At 54.3% G+C, this 19,596-nt stretch overlaps 1 protein-coding gene across 15 annotated transcripts in view; it reads right to left on the bottom strand.

Annotated features, from left to right (window-relative positions):
• JADE2 (jade family PHD finger 2) overlaps window positions 1–19,596 on the bottom strand; it is a 145,949-nt gene that overhangs the window by 29,522 nt on the left and 96,831 nt on the right. For 9 of the 15 annotated variants that reach the window (XM_013987597.2, XM_021084776.1, XM_021084768.1 and 6 more), the window contains 3 exons: window positions 19,353–19,536; window positions 14,054–14,111; window positions 11,988–12,076 (listed from right to left, as the gene is read on the bottom strand). In XM_013987597.2, coding sequence (XP_013843051.1) covers window positions 11,988–12,076; window positions 14,054–14,111 — 147 coding nt within the window. In that variant the 5' untranslated portion in view covers window positions 19,353–19,536. The remainder of the gene's footprint in view (window positions 1–11,987; window positions 12,077–14,053; window positions 14,112–19,352; window positions 19,537–19,596) is intronic. The other 6 variants (XM_021084771.1, XM_021084773.1, XM_003123948.5 and 3 more) reach the window with 1 other exon arrangement.

Below are 19,596 nucleotides of genomic sequence, written 5' to 3'. Positions count from 1 at the left end.
AAGGTCAAGTTTCTTGAAGACTCTATTTGCCGATATAACTTAATTGTTAAGACTAACACCCTAACATTTAATTAGGGTACCAGTGTGAAAAAATTAAAATGAGATTGCGATTAAATGCTAATTAAACAGAAGATGGAATGTGGCAAAGATTTCACAGCCTTAATAATTTGCATATCTTATTAGCAAGCAGCAAGAAGGCTGCTACAAGGACACAGACTCAGGTACTGGTGCTCCTGTGGGGTCCTTCGGGACCCCCTTTGCTGGCTGGGGCCTTTCCTAGCTGAGGCTTCTGCCAAGCCCAGCAAGGCTGGGGCTGGGTTATTTCCCTCTGGGCCCCAGGTCAGGACCTGGCAGGGGTGAACTGAACCCAGGGTGGATGGATGACTGTCTCAAGGTTCTCCCAACCCTGGCAAGCCACGTGGTAGACACCTAACACCCTGTTGCTCTGATGCCAAGGGGAACCGCCCACCTGGGAAGGCCTGTCACCTCGCCCTAGAAATCAACCCTTTAAGAGCCTCGCGTCACTGTGCACTCCTCCAGAAAGGCACAGGTGAGTATGGAACCTCTCGCTGTTCCCACATTCTGGGCTACAGTGTGAGCGCCACCTCAGAGGGATTACCCTTGTCATCCTCAGGCAGTACTGACCACCTGACAAGGCTACTTTCCAGCCCGGCAGGCTCCCTCACTTTCCGGTACTTAGATTCCTGAAAAGAACTGGGGTATTCACGTTGTTTTGTTGCTTATCACATGTCCTGCCACACCTGTCCTGTTCTCTGCCATATTCCCAGTGCCTGGGACATAGAAGGTTCTCAATAAATAGGGACAGAGTGGGTGATTAAATGAAGGGGTGCATACAAGGGCGCCTCTGGGGAGTTATCTGATGAGGCCCCCAACTGGCTCCTCGGCCATGCTTTTGGAACCCCCATGAACGGATGAAGACACCTCGCGGCTATATCCAGAGCTGAAATAACCCAAGCACGTGAACTGAATGGAGCAACCGGCAGCCTTGGTCTGTAGGCACAGACCGAGTGCCAAGCTGCCACCACTGGGGGAGAGGTGGCCCTGACCTAGGAACAGGCTTGGCATTGAGAACTGAGAGTAGGAAGGGATCCCAGGCTCACCTTGGTCAGGGAGATCCAGGAGAGACAGAGAAAAGAGTCTGGTCCCAAGAGAGTTGCAAGTCTCATTTAGGGTCACTCAGGAAGCAGGGGGCACATGGGCCACCAGTGGCTCTTTAGGGCAGAGGACCGATGGAAGCACAGCAAAGGCAGAGCTATCTTAATGGTACTAGTCAACACTTAGAGAGCACCGTGTGCCCAGCACTACTCCAATGGCTGTTCTTTCTCTAAATTACTTCTTTATTTTTTTATTTGTCTCTCTTGAGGCCGTACCCGTGGCATATGGAGGTTCCCAGGCTAGGGGTCCAATTGGAGCTACAGCTGCCGGCCTACACCACAGCCACAGCAACACCAGACCCAAGCTGCGTCTATGACCTACACCACAACTCACGGCAATGCTGGATCCATAACCCACTGAGGGATTGAACCCGCAACCTCCTGGTGCCTAGTCGGATTCATTTCCACTGTGCCACGATGAGAACTCCTGCTCTTTTTTAAAAATGATTTTTATTTTTTTCAATATAGTTGATTTACAGTGTTCTACTGTACAGCAAAGTGACCCAGTCATACGTATATATGCATATATTCCTTTCCTCACATTATATATGTGATACATATGCATGTATTCTTTATATGCATATATATATATACACACACACATATGCATATATTCTTTTTCTCACATTATCCTCCACCACGTTCCATCTCAAGCAATGGATATAGTTCCCTGTTCTATACACCAGGATCTCATTGCTTATCTACTCCAAATGCAATAGTTTGCTCTAACGGCTGTTCCTGAATTAATTTATTATTAGTTCCTATACCAACTCTGATAGTGGGTGCTACCATCATCCCTACTTAATTTTTTTTTTTTTGCTTTTTAGGGCTGCACCTGCGGCATATGGAGATTCCCAGGCTAGGGGTCCAATCGGAGCTACAGCTGCCGGTCTACACCACAGCCACAGCAAAGTCAGATCCGAGGTGCGTCTGCGACCTATACCACAGCTCACGGCAATGCTGTATCCTTAACCCACTGAGCAAGGTCAGGCATCCAACCTGCAATGTCATGGATCCTAGTCAGATTCCTGTTCCACTGTGCCAGGGTGGGAACTCCCTTCTTTTTTTTTTTTTTTTTAGGGCCACACCTAAGGCATATGGAAGTTCCAGGCTAGGAGTCAAAAATCAGAGCCACAGAAATAGCAATGCTGGATCCCTGACACACTGAGTGAGGCCAAGCATCAAACCTGCACCCTCACGGATACTCGTTGGATTCGTTTCCACTGTGCCACAACGGCCACTCCCCCATCACCCCTATTTTACAGCTGAGATACCTGGATCTCAGGTTAGTTTAATAAGGTCCTACATGTTGGAAGTGGCAAAAGAATCCAGACTACCGCAGAGCCATCCAGCACTGCCCACGACCCCTGCTCCTCTTGGCCACCTGCTCATTGCCAATGCCCTTGAGTTAACCTGAAGCCAAGTCAGGTGGCTTCCCCAAGGACTGGGATATGCAAATCACACGATGGCTTCTGCAAGCTGCAAGTCCTCCAGTGGCTTTCCACTGTTTTCTCACAGCCCTCAGGCTCAGCTGCAGGGCCTACCAGGCCCTGCATCCACACAGACAGCCGCCCTGGCAGTCTCCCTTCCAAATACTTTTCACCCTTGGCACATGGGAGGGCCCTGCTGGGACACGCTTCTCCCTGCCCACGTGGAGGCAGCCCGTTTCACCTTTAGGGTCTTAGTCCCGCCTACGGCAGCTCTGGAAAACCTTCCCTGATCCCAGGCTGGGTTCTAGGCTGCCTCTGAACTCCCACAGCCTCTGCGTTGGGATCTCCTGGGCTCCTGCCACGTCTTCCCTACTAGAAGGTAAGCTCAGTGAGGTCTGGCCAGGTCACAGGCTGCAGCAGGGTACAAGGGGCCTGGCACATGCTAGGTTCTACCTAAGGCTGAATGACTCAAGAGCTTCCCTGGATCTGCCACCACCTTTCTAGGGCTATAGCTGAGTTCTCTGATTCTCACAAAGGAACCCCTGTACATTCCTAGAAGACCTGTCCACAAACACGGCAACCCAAACATCTGTTTTGAATTACCAAAGGTTAGGCTTTAAAAAAGGGCTCATTTATTCTCCTATAATGCCTCAGAATTATTTACGAAAACCAAAGATTAAAATGGACGCCGGAGCTTCTGTTGTGGTGCAGCAGAAACAAATCCGAGTAGGAACCATGAGGTTGTGGATTCGATCCCTGGCCTCACTCAGTGGGTTAAGGATCTAGCGCTGCAGTGAGCTGCGGTGTAGGCCGAAGAAGTGGCTCGGATCCTGTGTTGCTGTGGCTGTGGTGTGGGCCAGCAGCTGTAGCTCCGATCCGACCCTCGGCCTGGGAACAACCAAAAAAAAAAAAAAAAAAAAAGGATAAAATAGACACTGAAGAACTGGAGGCCTTGCCATGGCAAGGAAGTTGGAAGCTTTTGGAAAACAAGCAAGTTTCTCAGAAATGTGAGTGTTTACTATTTTTCTCTTTTGGCAGAAATTGACAAATTGTCTTTAAAGGTCTGCTGCCTAGCAACCAAGTTCTGCGGAGCTGCTTGGGAGATGTTAATTGTAGCATCTTTGAACAACTTCAAGGTCTAAACTCTAATAACCACCGTGGGTGCCAGAGGTGCCAATGCAGCTCTGAAGGGAGCTGAAGACCCCACTCTGCCCAGATGGGGGGACGCCGCACAGGGCACGCCCTCTACTTCCTCTTCCCAAGACTGAAGGCCGCAAGCACTGAAAAGTCTCCCGAGCCCTGTGAGAGACCACTTCCCCAGGAAGAACCCCAACACAAGCTCTGCCAGAAAGGGTCAGTGGAGTCTGACATGATGTCCCAAAGCAAACGAAGGCAACTTTCACTGTGCTAAGAGTTCCTGTATGTGATCACAAGATTTATGAATGTTATTTGAATATTCCATTCCGGGACCTTGGTTTCGGCTTCCTTTTCTCAAGGGTGAAGTATTGTGTGGCAGCCTATTTCAGGCCAAGAGCCACCAAGAGGAAGTTCAGTTACTTAAGGAAAAGCTCCGGCGCTTACCATAATTACAAAATACGATTATTTGTGTAATTGCTTGTTTTAACGTCCATCTCCTCTAATGATCAAGCTGAGAGAGGCAGAAACTGCATGGGTCTTGTTTACCATTGTGCTTTGTTTGTGGCACAGTGCCTGGCACCCAGCAGGTACTCAAGAAATGCTTGTGGAATAACTGAGTGATGGAATCAATGAGCCCCAGCATTTGTCTGAAGTAGGACTCAACTGTGAAGCTTCCTGTCCTGCTTAGCAGGGAGAGAGCACAGGCAGAGGGCTGGCCCGAAGGATTCCTCACGTGGACCTCAGGAACACTGGACCTTGGTCACTGTTCCAAAGCCAGTGACAATGGCTTTGGCCAGCACGGCCTCTCCTTGACTTCTGGTTCACGTCGGAAGTCCCAATGCAAAGCTAGGAGTGGCCCTCTCTCTCTAATTTCCCAAAGATGTTTGAGAGTCTGTCCTGAAAGAGCCAAGTAAAATTACTACCAGATACTTCAATTAATATCACAATGTTTTTCAGAGCACCACATCTCATTAGAAAGAACAGCTAATAGTCAAAAGGAATTGCTTTGGTACAGTATGACAGGTGCTGTGCTACATGCTACATAATATCACCTCGTTCATTTAACTCCCATTTTACAGATGTGGAGACTGAGGCTCAGAGACAATAAACCCTTGTCTGAGATCTGTGCTGTCCCTTCACCACTGCAACGCTCTTTGCAAGCAAACCAGTCAGCTGTTTCTTCTTCTTCTCTTTTTTTTTTTTTTTTTTTTTGCTTTTTAGGGCCACACCCACGGTATATGGAGGTTCCCAGGCTAGAGTTTGAATCAGAGCTGTAGCTGCCAGCCTATGCCACAGCCACAGCAACAAGGGATCCAAGCTGCGTCTGCAACCTACACCACAGCTCACGGCAACGCCGGATCCTTAACCCACTGGACGAGGCCAGGGATCGAACATGCATCCTCATGGATGCCAGTCGATTCATTTTCCGCTGAGCCACGACGGAAACTCCAGCTATTTATTAAAAAAAAAAAAATCTGGAGTTCCCGTTGTGGTGCAGTGGAAACGACTCTGCCTAGCATTCATGAGGATGAAGGTGGTATAGGTCGCAGACGAGGCTCAGATGCCGCGTTGCTGTGGCTGTGGTGTAGGCTGGCAGCTACAGCTCTGATTCGACCCCTAGTCTGGTAACCTCCATATGCCGCAGGTGCGGCCCTAAAAAGACTAAACAAAACAAAACAAAAACAGCTCTGTAGTTCCCACTGTGGGGCAGTAGGTTAAGAATCCGACTACAGCAGCTTGGGTTCCTGGGGAGGCAGAGGTTCGATCCCTGGCTGGTACAGCGGGTTAAACTATCTGGCGTTGCTGCAGCTATGGCGCAGATCACAGCTGCCGCTCGGATTCCGTCCCTGGCTGTGTCATTTCCATATGCCACAAGCGTGGCCATAAAAAAAAAAAGTCTTTTTCTTGGGCTGGAAACTGATAGAGTGTTCCTGCCAAGAGCATACTTAAATACTGAAAATTAGGCATAAAACACCAGAGAGGGGCTCTGGAATGAGCTCCCCTCTGCCCAGTCCCATTCACGCTGCCACTAGGCTAATTTGGTCAGACACTTACACGCATGCACGCACGCACACACACACAGACACACACACATGCACACACACTCAACATCTCTTTCTCTTTCACAAGGATAATAGCACTTCCTGCTCTTAAAGAGAATTTATTACACACATTTCTTTTGCAAGACAAGTCCCAGAGGCCAGGAGGCCTTTCCAGCTGGCGGGAGAAGCAATGTTTCTGACTATAGGAGAAGTGGTTCTGTCCCCCCACCGCAGAGAAAGACAGCAGGAGGCTCAGAAAGCAGGCGCTTGGTGCAGCGGAAGGGCTCTCCCCTCCCGGCGCACCTGCTTCCCAGGGTAGCAGAGGAACTGTAGGCTAGAAACGTGGCTCAAAACCACAGGGGCATTCAAAAGCCCTTTTTGGGGGGCGGGGGGGCTCTCCTGTTTTACCTCTCAAATTTGGAAGCTTTTTGCGTTTTACTACAACATATGCCATCATTGTTTTAATATAAAATATGTTTTTTCAAACAGTTGGATAACATCTCTGCTCCTCCAGGAACGTACCTTATTTATCCTGGAGCTTTGCACCCAAACACAATCTGGCCACCCCTGCCTTCCCCCAGGGTAGAAGGAGCCCATTCTCAAAAGCAATGGGTCGAGCAGGTACACTGCATTCTCACGCTGCACTCGCTGCCTTTTCTAGGCAAGGGCATCCTTATGTGGAGTCTGGAAGACATTCCACTGGTGGCGGAGGCTGTTCATGGGGTCACCTCTTTTGCCCAGGCCCTGTCCCGGGGCAAACGTCTGAGCGCTGATGAAGGCCCCCATGGAACCTGCAGAGAGGCCCCATTCTCTCATCTAGCAGAGTACAGTTTGTCCCCAGGGCCTAAAAAAGGAGCGCAGCTCCTGCTCGTGCTGTTCTGGGACCATCCAGGCTCCCGCCCGAGGGAGGCTAGCTTCACCTCCACTCATTTCTGGGATCTCCACCACCTCCAGGCTCCACGGGCCTCAGGAGAGTCACACCGACAGAGCAGAAAGTACAGGGCGGGGCTCTACAGATGCTGACCTTGAGGCTCAGAGAGCTACTGCTACTTGCCAAGGTCACAGAGCTCCTCCGTGGCAAAGCTGGCCGCACCTCTCACAACTGACACTTTCCTGTGCAGCACCTGCATCCTGCTGACAGTCAGGACAAGCTCCCTGGGGACGGGGCCTGCATTTTCTGCACCCCTCGCATTAGGCTGCGCCTAGAAGGTGCTCTCGAGTTTGCTGAGTTTAATCACTACCAGGAGTTCCAGGGTCCTACCTATGTCTCTGCTGGCTACCCGCGGGGACTCTGACTTCCTTAAAACACAACTTTCTACCCCAAGACAGCCGGTTTGGGGGGAAATCCTCACGTCTCGGCCTGCCTTCCACCCGCCTTTCTGTTCCCAGCCTGAGAAGACACAGCCTTAAACAGCTGCCTCCAAACCACAGGGCTGGCCTCCGGGTCGCTTCCTGCATGGCCCTTCCCACCCCTGCCAGGCAGCGGGCTTGGCAGAAACCTATCAGGCTCCTGGCGGCGGTGGGAGAAGGGGCGAGCTGCGGGATGCCCCCACGCACACTCCCAGCCTTTGCTTCGGTCCCTGGACCAGGCTGGAAGGCCTCCCCTTCTTCCTTCAACCTCAGGGTCTGCCAGAGAGGCCCGAGCCGGAAACGCCTGTCTCAGCAGATGAAGAAAAAAGCCTAAGGCAGAGTTCTTAACTCTGCTTCCAGAAGGAGGGCTTTTAAAAATATGAGTACCTGGGGCCCCATTCCAGACCATTTAAGTCAGAATTCTTAGGGATGATGTGGAATAGGGCTTTGATAGTGGTATTTAAAAAAAATATAATCTGGAGTTCCCGTCGTGGTGCAGCGGAAATGAATCCGACTAGGAACTATGAGATTGTGGGTTGGATCCCTGGCCTCTTTCAGTGGGTTAAGGATCCGGCATTGCTGTGAGCTGTGGTGTAGGTTGCAGACGTGCCTTGGATCTGGCATTGCTGTGGCTGCGGAGTAGGCCGGCAACTGTAGCTCCGATTAGACCCCTAGCCTGGGAACCTCCATATGCTGCAGGAGTGGCCCTAAAAAGCAAACAAACAAATAAATAAATAAATAAATACATAAATATAATCCATGGTCTGTGATCTCCATCAGGCTTTCAGAGATATGACCCACGAAGTTACGGTCATGCTATTTGGTGAGAAAGGCCAGGCCAGAAATGCAAGGCCTCAGTACAGTTTATACACTAATACTGCTTCCTCAGGCCAGGCTAATCCCGTCCTCTCCCTCTAGACTGGCCTGGCTGACTTAAGCCCCTAGGGATTGAGCTCAGCTTTCTTGGGATCCTGCTGGCAGGCAGAGCAGAGGAAGGCAGCAGCCTGTTTCCTTGGGTCAGCCCCACCTTTTCCCTCTACCACCAAACAGATCCTGGGACAGCTTCAGAGCTAATGCACTTCCATCAAAAACCTGACCTCCTAGGAATCCCAGGGCTTGTCCCTTCAGCCCCCAGTACTGAGGCTTGAGCTCCCCTTTCACTCAGGCTGAGGGAGGCCACCCACTGGTTAACATCCAGAAGGGAAGCTAGGCCTCAAGGCCTTGGCCCTGTCCAGGGTCCTGACTCCTGGTCAGAGCACTCTGTTCCAGCCTGGGGCACCGGCTTCCGGTGTACAGGGGGCCCCTTGACTTGCACCCTCCAAGTGCAGTCATCCCAGGATGGCGCCCCCAGTCTCGCCTAAATGCAACCCCAGCCCTTTCCATAGCTGGGGGCTTCTCTAAGGCCAGTGCAGCTGCTGTGCTAAGTACTCCCGGTCCTCCAGTTCCCACCATCACTGTCGCCTACACAGACGAGAGGACGGAGGGGAATGTGGGTCTGGGGCTCTGCAGCCACCAGGCAGGGGCTCCTGCACCGCAGACCTCGACTCGCCAGCACCGAGGCTGGGAACTCAGGCCAGACTGGGCGCAGACCACGGGAGCAGCCTGAAAACCATCCCACACGCTGCCTCCTCTGGGGACCAAGCGGAAGGAACTCCAGACCCCCCCTTTCACCAGGGCGTCCAAAGCCCTCGGCCCCCAGCTCCCAGCCCCCAGCAGACCGTAAAGGCCCTTCTCTCCAGCCCATGCACAGAAAGAGAAGGGACAGCCCAGCGAGGAGATTTAGTGCAAACGTTATCTGCCGCCAAATCCTCGCTTTCATCTCCGCCTTCTCATGAGCCAAATAATTTGGAAGCTTTCATTGATGGTTTCCTCTCTGCCCCAAGATAACTTGGAATTTATGCCGGCTCCGGCTCAGCCTCCTCACTTAGGGGACGAGGGAAACCTCACAGGCTGCTCTCCAGCCTGCTGTGGGAGGAAAAGCTTGTCCTTGGCGACAGTTCAAGGCAGAGAAGCCTTCCTCAGCCCGCCCGCAGCCTAGGACTTGAGGGCGGGTGGCTCCAGTCAGGCCTCAGAACCCCCCTGCAGAGGCTCCTGGGCTTGAACCAGAGCCGCGCGTAGCCAGGCCCCAGCAGGGCTGGGGATCAACACCCCTGCAATGGTCTGACTCTATTTTGAGGTGGGGAAAGGTTCAAAGGCCCTGCACTGGAAAACCCAAGAGGCAGGGGAATTTTCAGCCCATGCAAATCACTCTTTCCCCTCCACCTTTGCTTGACACCTGTTTCCTCCCAGCCTGCCTGCCTATCCTGGGGGTAAATGGCAGCCCTGCCCCTGGGATCTCAGCCCTGAGAGGAGGCTCCTCCTCCCCCTGGTGCTTGGAGGGGAAACCAAGGGAACGGACTAGCCAGCCTCGGGAACTCTCCCCACCCCCTTCTTCAGCTGAACAGCCCCCAGAAGCAGGGGGCAGGTGGGATTCTTAGAGGCAGGTTTCTCAGCTCCCAAACAGGCAGGGCAGGACGATTCCTGCCTCCCAGGACTAGGGAGGCACAAAGCTGGCTATTGTTTTACTAATCCAACCCTGGTCGGAACAGGGAACCCCTGCTCCCAGGCGGAGGTGGGGGTGGAGGAGCGGAGGCGTGGTCCCAGGGGCTCCCGGGGCCCTAGCACACACTGCCCTCTGCCTGCTCCTTCCCAGTGCACTTGGGCACAGCCGTCCTACCCGCTGGGCAGGGCTGGACCAGGAGGGGACCAGAGCCTCAAGAGCTGCATCCTCCACTCGCACCTCACCCCAGCTTTCACTCAGGTCCTTGCTGCACTCCTGGAGACACCTCCTTTCACCCCCACCCTTGCCTACAGGGCAGAAGGAGAACGCGAGGTTGGGGGATGGGAAGGAGAGGCTTCAGGTCTCAAAGGCAGGCAGTCCCCTTCCCCCATTCCCACCCCGACATGTCCCAAGGTAGGCCAGCTCCGGAGGAGGTGGGGAGTCCTTTCTCAAACATGAGGCTCTGAGGAATGCCCCCCTAGGGGCTGGCTAATGGCCACAGCTCCAGGACTGCCCTTGCAGTGAGGGCTGCAGGGCTCCCAACAAAGATATCCTTGATACACCAGGTCCCACGGCTCTGCCCAGCACTCTGAGCCTTTCCACCCTCGGCTCTGTCGACCCTTGGCCATACAACCTTGGGATCCTTGGTTTCCTTACTGTAACAGGAGGATCAAGAACCCTAGGCTAGTTCTGAGGATGAAAAAAGTCGTGTCCAAGAGTTCCCACTGTGATTGGTGGTGTCTGGAGCACTGGAATGCAGGTTGAATCCCCAGACCCAGCACAGTGGGTTAAGCATCCGCACTGCCGGCACAGCCACGGCTGCAGCAGCATTCAGGAACTCCGTATCCCTTGGGATGGCCAAAAAGGAAAAAAGAAAAGTAGTGCCCAGGAGTTCCTGCTGTGGCTTAGTGGTTAACCAACCTGACTAGTATCCATGAGGATCCTAAAAAATGACAAAAGGAAAAAAAAAAAGAGAGAGAGAGAAAGCCATGTCCAGCCGAGCACGGGGCTACCCTGTGGGCTGCAGAACGTCTCTTAAGGGTCAGATTCAAGCCCCCCTCTTCTTGGATACTCAGAGCTCCTGCAGCCCTTGCCAAAGGTCACTTCTGTGCCCCGCGCAATGCACTGAAGACCTAAGAGGGCGCAAAGAGGCTCTAGGATGCGATTTTTCAGGGGCTGCAGGAGGCAGGACCTCATGTCCGTTTGTTTACCCGACCCCGATGCTCTCCGCCACAGCTCCAGACGCCACGTCTCCAGCGCGCACATGGTCAAAGGAAAGAAGGCTCACGGTGCGGACGCATGTGAAACGGGCCCAATAAGGAGCGGATGAGCCACGTGGACTCCATCCTTCATCCCCACACCAGCAAATCCTGTCAACTCTTGGCTCAGCCTCCAGAATGTCCCACATTTGTCTTTTATTTTAAGGGCCTCACCTCACCCGCAGCATGTGGAAGTTCCCAGGCGAGGGGTTGAACTGGAGCTGCAGCCGCCAGCCTACACCACAGCCACAGCCACGCCAGATCCTTAACCCACTGAGCGAGGCCAGGGATCAAACCTGTGTCCTCACGGATGCTAGTCATATTCGTTTCTGCTGAGCCACGATGGGAACTCCAAGAATGTCCCACGTTTGGAGGCTGCTTCTGTTTCCACTGCCATCACCCAGCTCTGAGCCACCAACACTTCTGTCTTGGACAACTGCCAAAGACCCCTCTGCTCCCAGGCTTGTCCATCATATTCCCCTCACACAGCAGCGAGTGAGATTTTATCGAAACATCAGACTGCAGTGCCATCGTGGCTCGGTAGAAATGAATCTGACTAGCATCCATGAGGATGCAGGTTCGATCCCTGGCCTCGCTCAGTGGGTTAAGGATCCAGCGTTGCCGTGAGCTGTGGTGTAGGTCGCAGACAAGGCTTGGGTCTGGCATTGCTGTGGCTGCGGCGTAGGCTGGCGGCTACAGCTCCAATTCGACCCCTAGCCTGGAAACCTCCACATGCCGCGGGTGCGGCCCTAACAAGACAAAAATAAAAACTCAGACTATATCATTACTCTGCTTATGGTTCTTGAGAGGCTTCTCCTCTCACTCAGATCAACAGGAAGGTTTTCAGAGCAGTCTATGAGAACTGGCACACACCCCCCCCATTCATTCCACTCAGCCATACGAGTCTCCTTTGGCAATGGCTGTGTCCTCTGCCAGGAATGCTCTCCCTGTGCACTTGCACGTCCCCCACACAGCCCTCCCTCCGCACAGGTCTCTGTTCCTGTTGCCCCTCCACCTGTGTCTCATCTTTCTCCAGGATGCCTGGCACTACCCACCTCTGATGGTTTCTTTTCGTTCTGCCGGGGCCAGCCGGATTTGGTGCTGCTGGGCAACTTGGAGCATCTTGATGCAGACGTAGCGTGACCTGCAGAGAGAGCAGAGCCCATGAGGGCTCCCATGTCCACAGAAAGAAGGCCTAGGAGGAAAACTCTAGCTTGAATGTTCAGCGAGTAGAGTCCTCTGTGGACTGCGCTAGTCTGGGCCTCTCTAACGACGAATGGGGACATGACCCTCCTCCACTCACCCACCAGAAGAGGCTTGGGAGACAAAAGGACTTAGCTTATCATGTGAGCTATGACAAGTCCCTCTGCCTCCTTCTTGGAGAAGGAGAGCTATGACAAGCCTTCCCAGGCCACTGTCCGCCTCCCAAGGATCAGACACTCCAGGACGATGCCAGTGGGTGTCCAGAGGCTAGACTGGGCAGTGGGAAGAGTGCTGCTCTAACGTGGACCCGAAGACCAGGCTTGAGCCCTGGCTCTGTCACTTACTAGCTTATCACCCTGGGCAAGTGAGTTAGGCTCTCTGAGCCTCGACCTACTTTTCTATAAAATGGGAGCTGGGAATGACTACCTCGAAGAGTCGTGGGAATGAAATACCATGTCTGCAGAGTTGCAGCACTCTCCCTGGCATACAGCACTGCCTCAAGAAACATTACCTATGATCAGTAAGGTCTGAGGGCCCTTGCTGGACTCCACTCAGGGTGGCCTCCACCCCTATGCGTCAAAGAGCAACAGGCATGGCTGGGCAGTGGCGAGGACTGGCGAGAAGGGGCCACGCCTCAGCCTGGCCCAGCTCCGATGCAGAATACGCTTCAGCCCTGCAGGTGCCTTGCCCCCAAGGGTCCCTTGGCCTGTGATAAAGTTAGAAGCAGAGGATACATTTCTTCTCAGTTCTGCTGAGACAGAGCACAGGCCAGGTGCTCTGATCTACTGCCACGGGGAGGAAGAGCTGGCCGGGTCAGATACCAGAGCCAAGCTGAGCAAAGAGACTCAAAGGACCGGGAGTGAAACCTGGAGGGAGAGAAGGGGCTGGGACCTGTCATCCTAGTGCATGTGTCCCCAGGCTCCTGGGATTTACAGAACTCCAGGAGCTCTAAGGGGCCTTGGAGAGCTGAGCTCTCTCCTTCCACATGTTGCCCACCACAAACGTGAACGAGCTAAGATCTTCAGCTGCAGGGCTCCAGGCCCAGCTGCCCTGGCAGCATAGCCAGGGCTCCTGCCAGGGTGCACTCCTAGCTGGGATCCTCCTAGCAGCATCCCTCTCCTACACAGGCAGACCGGAGCTCTTTTCTCCTACCAGCTCATGCAGGCCCAGGTTCCTGGGGCATCTGAGAAGAGCTGCCTCCCAAGGCATCTCCTGACATAAACCTCCCTTCTTGCCCCATTTCAGAAGAGGTTGCCTAAGCCCCATGTGCTCTGTAATAGTGCCTCCCACCCCATATCCAACTGATAAACTGAGCCCACACACAAGTCTGCCTCTGAGATTCTATCTCCAAGATCCCATGAAGGTCAGACTCTTTCATTAATTGCATTGGCAAAACATTTGCTGATCACCTATCACGTGCCTGATCTAGCTGGGTACAGCAGTCAGCAAGACACAACCCCTCTTCTCCAGGAGCTGACCAATGGTCAGGAAATGATACTTGGCAGGTGATTATAATAAACAGTGACAGGTTTTTTGATCTGTTGTGTGGACACTTCCCCAGGGCCCTGGCTCAAGAGGAGAGCCAGAGGGAGAGGGAGGTGTTCCTAGCAGCCAGGAACAGCATATGCAAAGGCCCAGAGGGGAGCTGATCTGTTTCAACCAGAGGAAAACACGTGGGCGTGAGAGCTAGAGCACGTGCGTGTGAGAGCGAGAGGGTAGAGAGGAGCCCAGTGAAGAAGACAGCAAGGTCCTGGAGGCCACAGTGATGCGGGGACTTTCTTAGGAGCAGAGGGACCTGGCCTCATTTAAGCTTGCATCAACACTGAGACCATGGCGGCAGTGTCCCTCCATCTAGGAATGCGGGCCTAATAATTAGTCAAAGGCTTTCCCTGTAGGAGCCCCAAGTGGAAAGACTTACTGTCGGTGGTATCAGAGTTATCGCTGCTGATGGAGTATTTTCGCCTCTTCTCTTCCATCTGCAACAAAAGGCAGGCTCCATTATACTCACAGGCAGCTTGGGAAATCCTCATCGCTCCAAAAATTGCCCAATAACCAACCTCCCCACACTCACCCCGCTGCAGGGTAAGAATGAGCACAAGGCTGTGCCCGATCCTTCTCCTCAGCCAGCCTCACCTTCTCCCCGCCCACCTGCAGGGGCCCTGGGGTGGGAGAGGCGGCCTCATCTCCCACCTCCTGCACACAGAGCCTTAGACAACCAAGAGTCTGCTCAAAGATGCCCCAGATGGAGAGCAAGGGGGATGAGCTGCCCCAGCTTTTTTTTTTTTTTTTTTTTTGCTTTTTAGGGCTGCACGCACGGCATACCGAAGTGCTCAGGCTAGGGGTCGAATCGGAGCTGTAGACGCTGGCCTACACCACAGCCACAGCAACGCCAGATCCAAGCCGTGTCTGCGACCTATACCACAGCTCACGGCAATGCCAGATCCTTAACCTACTGAGGCCAGAGATCGAACCCGTACCCTCATGGGTCACAGTCAGCTTCTTTAAGCACTGAGCCACGACGGGAACTCAGAGCAGTTGCAGCTTCTACTCAAGGCCGCTCAGGCCCACCAGAGGATCCACCCCAAAGGGTGCCCAGCTGGGTGCCGAGCAGGGAGGGCACAGGGCACAAGGCTGATTCTTCCGGGAGGACCAGGAATCTGGGGCAGGGGACAAGCTAGCCCAGACAGCACTGAGGCCACATCCTGAAAGGGGCAGCCAGAGGGCAGTGGAATGGGGTGGTGGCAGGGAGGCTCTAAGCTGGGTCCCCGAGACACCGGGCCCAGGGTGACAGGGCTGGCCGGCCTCCTTTCTCCCCAGTGTCCTTCTCTAGGTAAAAGCACAGACCAACTTTATCTCCACCAGAGTACTGAGCTTCAGGGAAGGAAGGGCAGCCCGCCCACACGGAGCCCTTCCCCACGCACGCGGCCAGGCCGGCTCATGTTCCTAACGACCCAGTGAGGTGTGAGCTCTCAGCCTCATTTGCTGAGGAGGCTCGGTGCCTTGTCCTGCCCATGACTGGCTGAACTGGGATTTGAATCCACGTGGTCTGATCCCCGAGTCCACACTGAGCTGCCTTTGTGCCCTTGTCAGCTCCTGCCTGTTGGAAGTGCTTTCCCACCCACTATTTCCCCTAATCCTGCCGAGTCCTGGGTGGCAGAGCCTGCCCTTGTGCCCTCTGGGAGGGGAGCCCACTGAATGGCTTGGTAACCCGCTCCCAGGTCTCACAGCTCGTCAGTGGCTAAGTCCGAGTGGGAGAACAGAGCTGGGGCTCGGGGCCCAGAGAGCTTTCCTCCATGATCCTGTCTGGAACGGGGTTGCCTCACTGTCCACAGCGAAGGACACGGAGCCCGTGGCAGTGGGGAGAAGGCCGCAGGGCTCATCCCAGTGGCGGGCCAGCCGGGCTCCTCCCCACCTCAGAATCTCATTTGCCACCTGCTGTCACCCCAAGTCTGCTTCTGCCAAGCCCTGGGATTCACCTTATTTTACTGTGGCCTTGCAGAAACCGGCGAGCACTGGCTCTCTAAGGTGGGGTATGACCACTCAGAACGCTGAGCTACCTAGAAAGACCCTCCTGCCTCGAACTTGACCTTAACCAGGAGCTTCTCTCCGCCCGGGTCCCCCAACAGCAGGCTCAGGAGGACAGGAAGGCTCGTTGGGGCTGCTCACTGCCCAGCTCCAAGGATGCAGGCCATGGGCTCCGTGGAGGGTGTGGAGGTAGAGGGATACTGGGCGCGGAGCACCTCGGCCGTCGGGGAGGCAGCAAAGAGGGCTCAAATTGCTACACGCCCACGGCTTGGGGAGAAGGGCGTGCTGATACGAAGAGACCTCCCCTCACCGAGACCTCAGAACAGCCTTTTGGTGCTGCCAGGCATGATGGCTGCTTCTCTCTCGCAGGAGAAGAAAATGAAATTCAGAAGTAAAGTGACTGAGCCAGGAAAATAGTGCTCGGGAGAAGTCCGCCTTAGGAGACCGGGCTCCTGACCTTTCGACTCCTCTGCCTCCGTGCTGCAGCCGGCGGCTCAGGTCACGGACTGCATGGGGCAATAATGTTCTGCCACCCACAGGTGCCCATCTTTGCTGTCCTCCGGGGCTTGAGGGGACAGAGGTGACTTTAACACAACTCTGACCCTTGCCTACATGTGGCCAACACAGCCCTGTCACAGGCGGGGCAGGAGTGGAGGAAGAGGTGCTCGAAATGCACGCACCTGTTTCCCCTGCAATGCTCTCCCTGTTTCCCCTGCAATGCTCTCCCTGTTTCCCCTGCAATGCTCTCCCTGTTTCCCCTGCAATGCTCTCCCTGTTTCCCCTGCAATCCTCTCCCTGAACTGCTTGCCTCTCCACTTCCAGCAAACAGGGCGCTTCCAAGCCAGGCTCTCCCATGGCTTAAAAGCAGCAGCTCTGGATTCAGGGAGGTCAAGTTCAATCCCACCTTCACTCCGCACCAGACATACCTCCCAAAGGACACAAACTGGATCTGGATTTTTACATACATCTCCTGAACTTAAAATGTTGGCAACTGATTCAGGATTTTTCAAACACTTCGACAGGGCCAAACTAAACACATTCGTGGGCCAGAATCAGCTGGTGAGTAAGTGAGAGCCGCATAAAACCCTTAGCACAGCGGTTGGCACCCCGTATGGGTGCTGGTTATTAACACCACGGCCGACTCAGGCCGGGCGGGCAGTCCTCCGACCAGGGCCCACCTGAGGGTGGGCTCCTCAGTGAGGCAGCGGGCCTCTATGGTGAGGAAGGTGCCCCACAGCGGGACACCTTGCCTGCCAATGCCCTGCTCGTCACGCGGGTTCCTGCTGCCCAGGACCAGTAACCTGTCGGCGTGCAGACCTGCACCCGCCCCCCAGCCAGCTCCCTGTCCAACCTGCCCTCCGTGAAACACCCCAGAGTCCTCCCGGGCAGGGTGTTATTAAAGGAACAGATTTTGTGGTGGCTTAATTGGAATAATAACTAGGTTTCAGAGGGAAGCCACCGCTTTGCTGCTTTCCTTTGAAACAAGTCTGTTCCAAAGGCCTCCCTGCCTCAGGTGAGCCTCTACTGCCAGTGGCTAAGAAGCCCCTCAGGAGGTCTGAGCTCCCCTGTGGGACAGCCCTTTGCCCCTTGGACCCCGTCTCCAACCCAGCAGAGGGGTCGGGGAGGATTCTTTTCCCAAAGCTGCACATCCCGGGCTGCACATGCAGCTGGGAGAGGGAGTGCCGAGATTCGGTCCCCACCTCTGGTTTCCCTCCCCCGGCTCCTCCAATCTGTCCCAAAGCAAAGGTCTGCTACGGGAGAAGCCCTCAGGGTCACAAGGTGCCTGCTTAGAGGGACAGAAAAGTGCTCCTGAAATCCTACCCCACAAAGGCAGCTGGGAAAGAAAGTGTCTCTGGCTCCAGCGCACTGGCACTCAGGCACCACCCCAGCTGGAGACACACACAGCTCTCCTTCGGGAGTGTGGCAGTTCTAGATCCCCCTCCACGAGCAGCAGCCCCACAGCCTCACTGTGCCTCCTCTGCCCCTCCACCCACCCTTGGCAAGTCCAGAGGGCGCTCCCCCCAGCACACCCCAGGAGTCCCCCATCTCTAGGGCCACCGCACTGGTGCAGGCCCGTCTCATCTCCCGCAGGACCCCTCATTCATCTCCCAGCTTCCACTATCATCTTCTTATAATCCAGGAGGCACACAGCAGCCTGAATGATCTTCAAAAAGCATGAATCAGATCATGTCATGCCCTATTTAAAATCCTTCAAAGGCTTCCTGCTGATCAAAAGACAACACTCCAGCTTCTGACCATAAGACCCCACATGACCCGGCCCCTGGCTCCCGCGTACTGACCACCACTCCCTTTCCCAGCGAAACTGGCCTCCCTCTAACAATCCAAGAGTCCATGGGTTCAAGACCTGTGCTCAGGTGTGCGCTCTGCCTGTCATATTCCATGCAGTCTAGGCCCGTCTGACTCTCCATTCTTCAAGTTTCAGCTCAGATGGCACAGAGGTTGATGCCAGCTGCTTTATTTACGGAAAGCCCACCGCCCTGTTACTCAGCTTCTTCAGAACAACCGTCACAATCTGTGTTTGTTGATCTACTTGTTGAATGTCCTCCTTGGGAATGTACATTCCGCCACAGTAAAAAGCACAACCATTTGGATCCCTGCTGGCGCCCCAGTGCCCCCTGGAGTTGCACCCAGCGTATAAAAGGGGCTTGGTACACATGGCGTGCTGGGTGTGCTCCTGTCCCCACCCTCTGGAAGTGTGGGGCAACAGAGCCCAGCCGGCCTGCTCGCCGCTTGCGGGAGCAAACACCCCGGCTCAACATTTTGTCCTGTTTGCACAGCCTGCCTTCCCCATCTTAACCTCACACATTTTCCAGGAGGCTTTATTTGGTTGGGCTCCTGGCTAATGATCAATGTCAACTCAGTAATAGGGCAGCAATTTGGTGGCAGATGTTTTCTTGGCAGCACTGGCCACTGGTCTGAGTGGGGGCCTCGGGTCTGGACTTGCAATACCCATGCCCAATGCCAGCCCCCTTTAAAGACCTCTCCGCAAATAAACTCAAATAAACACCCTGGGCCTCCATGAACGCCCTTCCAGCTGACCCTGGAAACAGTGGGCCTTTCAGGCCTGCGACTGCAGCAGCTCCCTGGGCAGTTAAAACACCCCAACCTGGCCTCCGGCCTCTCCTCTCTGGGGGCCACCAGGCCTACCCGCCTGCCACCACACACAGCAGGATTTCGTCCTCCTCCTTAGAAGGGGGGAGCAGGGGGAGGCTTTCAAGCAGGCAATTTACCATTCCAGACACAATCTTTCAAAGAGAAACAAAAACTCTCCCTGTCTGAGGCAGACCGCTAAGGCGTGTGTGTAATAAGATGCTAATACAATTTAATGATATTTCGGCTGGAAAACCCGTCCTCAGAGCCTGCTTGAGTCGGGAAGGCCAGACGTTCAGAAAACAAGAGTGGCACACTCTTAAAGCTGTATAAAAAACGGGGGTCAGAGCCCCACTCTTTCCTATCTCTTGTTAACTTTAACGCCTTCTCAGGGACACTAGCTGCCGTGGCAAAAATGAGTTCGTGACACACAGATGCTCAGATTTGCTTCCGCACGCACAGGGGAGCCTGAGCCCTCCTCCAACACCCATCACTGCCCACTGCAAGTGTCCCAAGGGGCACCCAGATCCCTCGAACACTATGCCCACACCCACCCTCTGCTCCCAGTTCTGGGGACATACCAAGGGGATCCTGGGAGACAGAAATGGGCTTTGTCTACTTTGTCCTTTGGCACCGTCTCACCCTACTTTCCACCTCAGAGAGGGCAAAGTTCAGTCCGCTCGCTCCCACGGATGGCTGCCCATTGGCAAGTGCAGGGTCCTCTGATCCCTTCTTTAGAGAAGGGAGCTGGCTCTCTGGCCTAGCCTGGAGGGAGAGATCAAAGGTCAGCTGCATTGGGTCCTCTCCAGATCATTCACAGCAAGC

Source organism: Sus scrofa, chromosome 2, assembly GCF_000003025.6.
Source record: "Sus scrofa isolate TJ Tabasco breed Duroc chromosome 2, Sscrofa11.1, whole genome shotgun sequence".
Classification (NCBI taxonomy): Eukaryota; Metazoa; Chordata; class Mammalia; order Artiodactyla; family Suidae; genus Sus; species Sus scrofa.
Note: the sequence above shows the minus strand (reverse complement) of the source record. Positions and strands in the feature narration are given on the sequence as shown.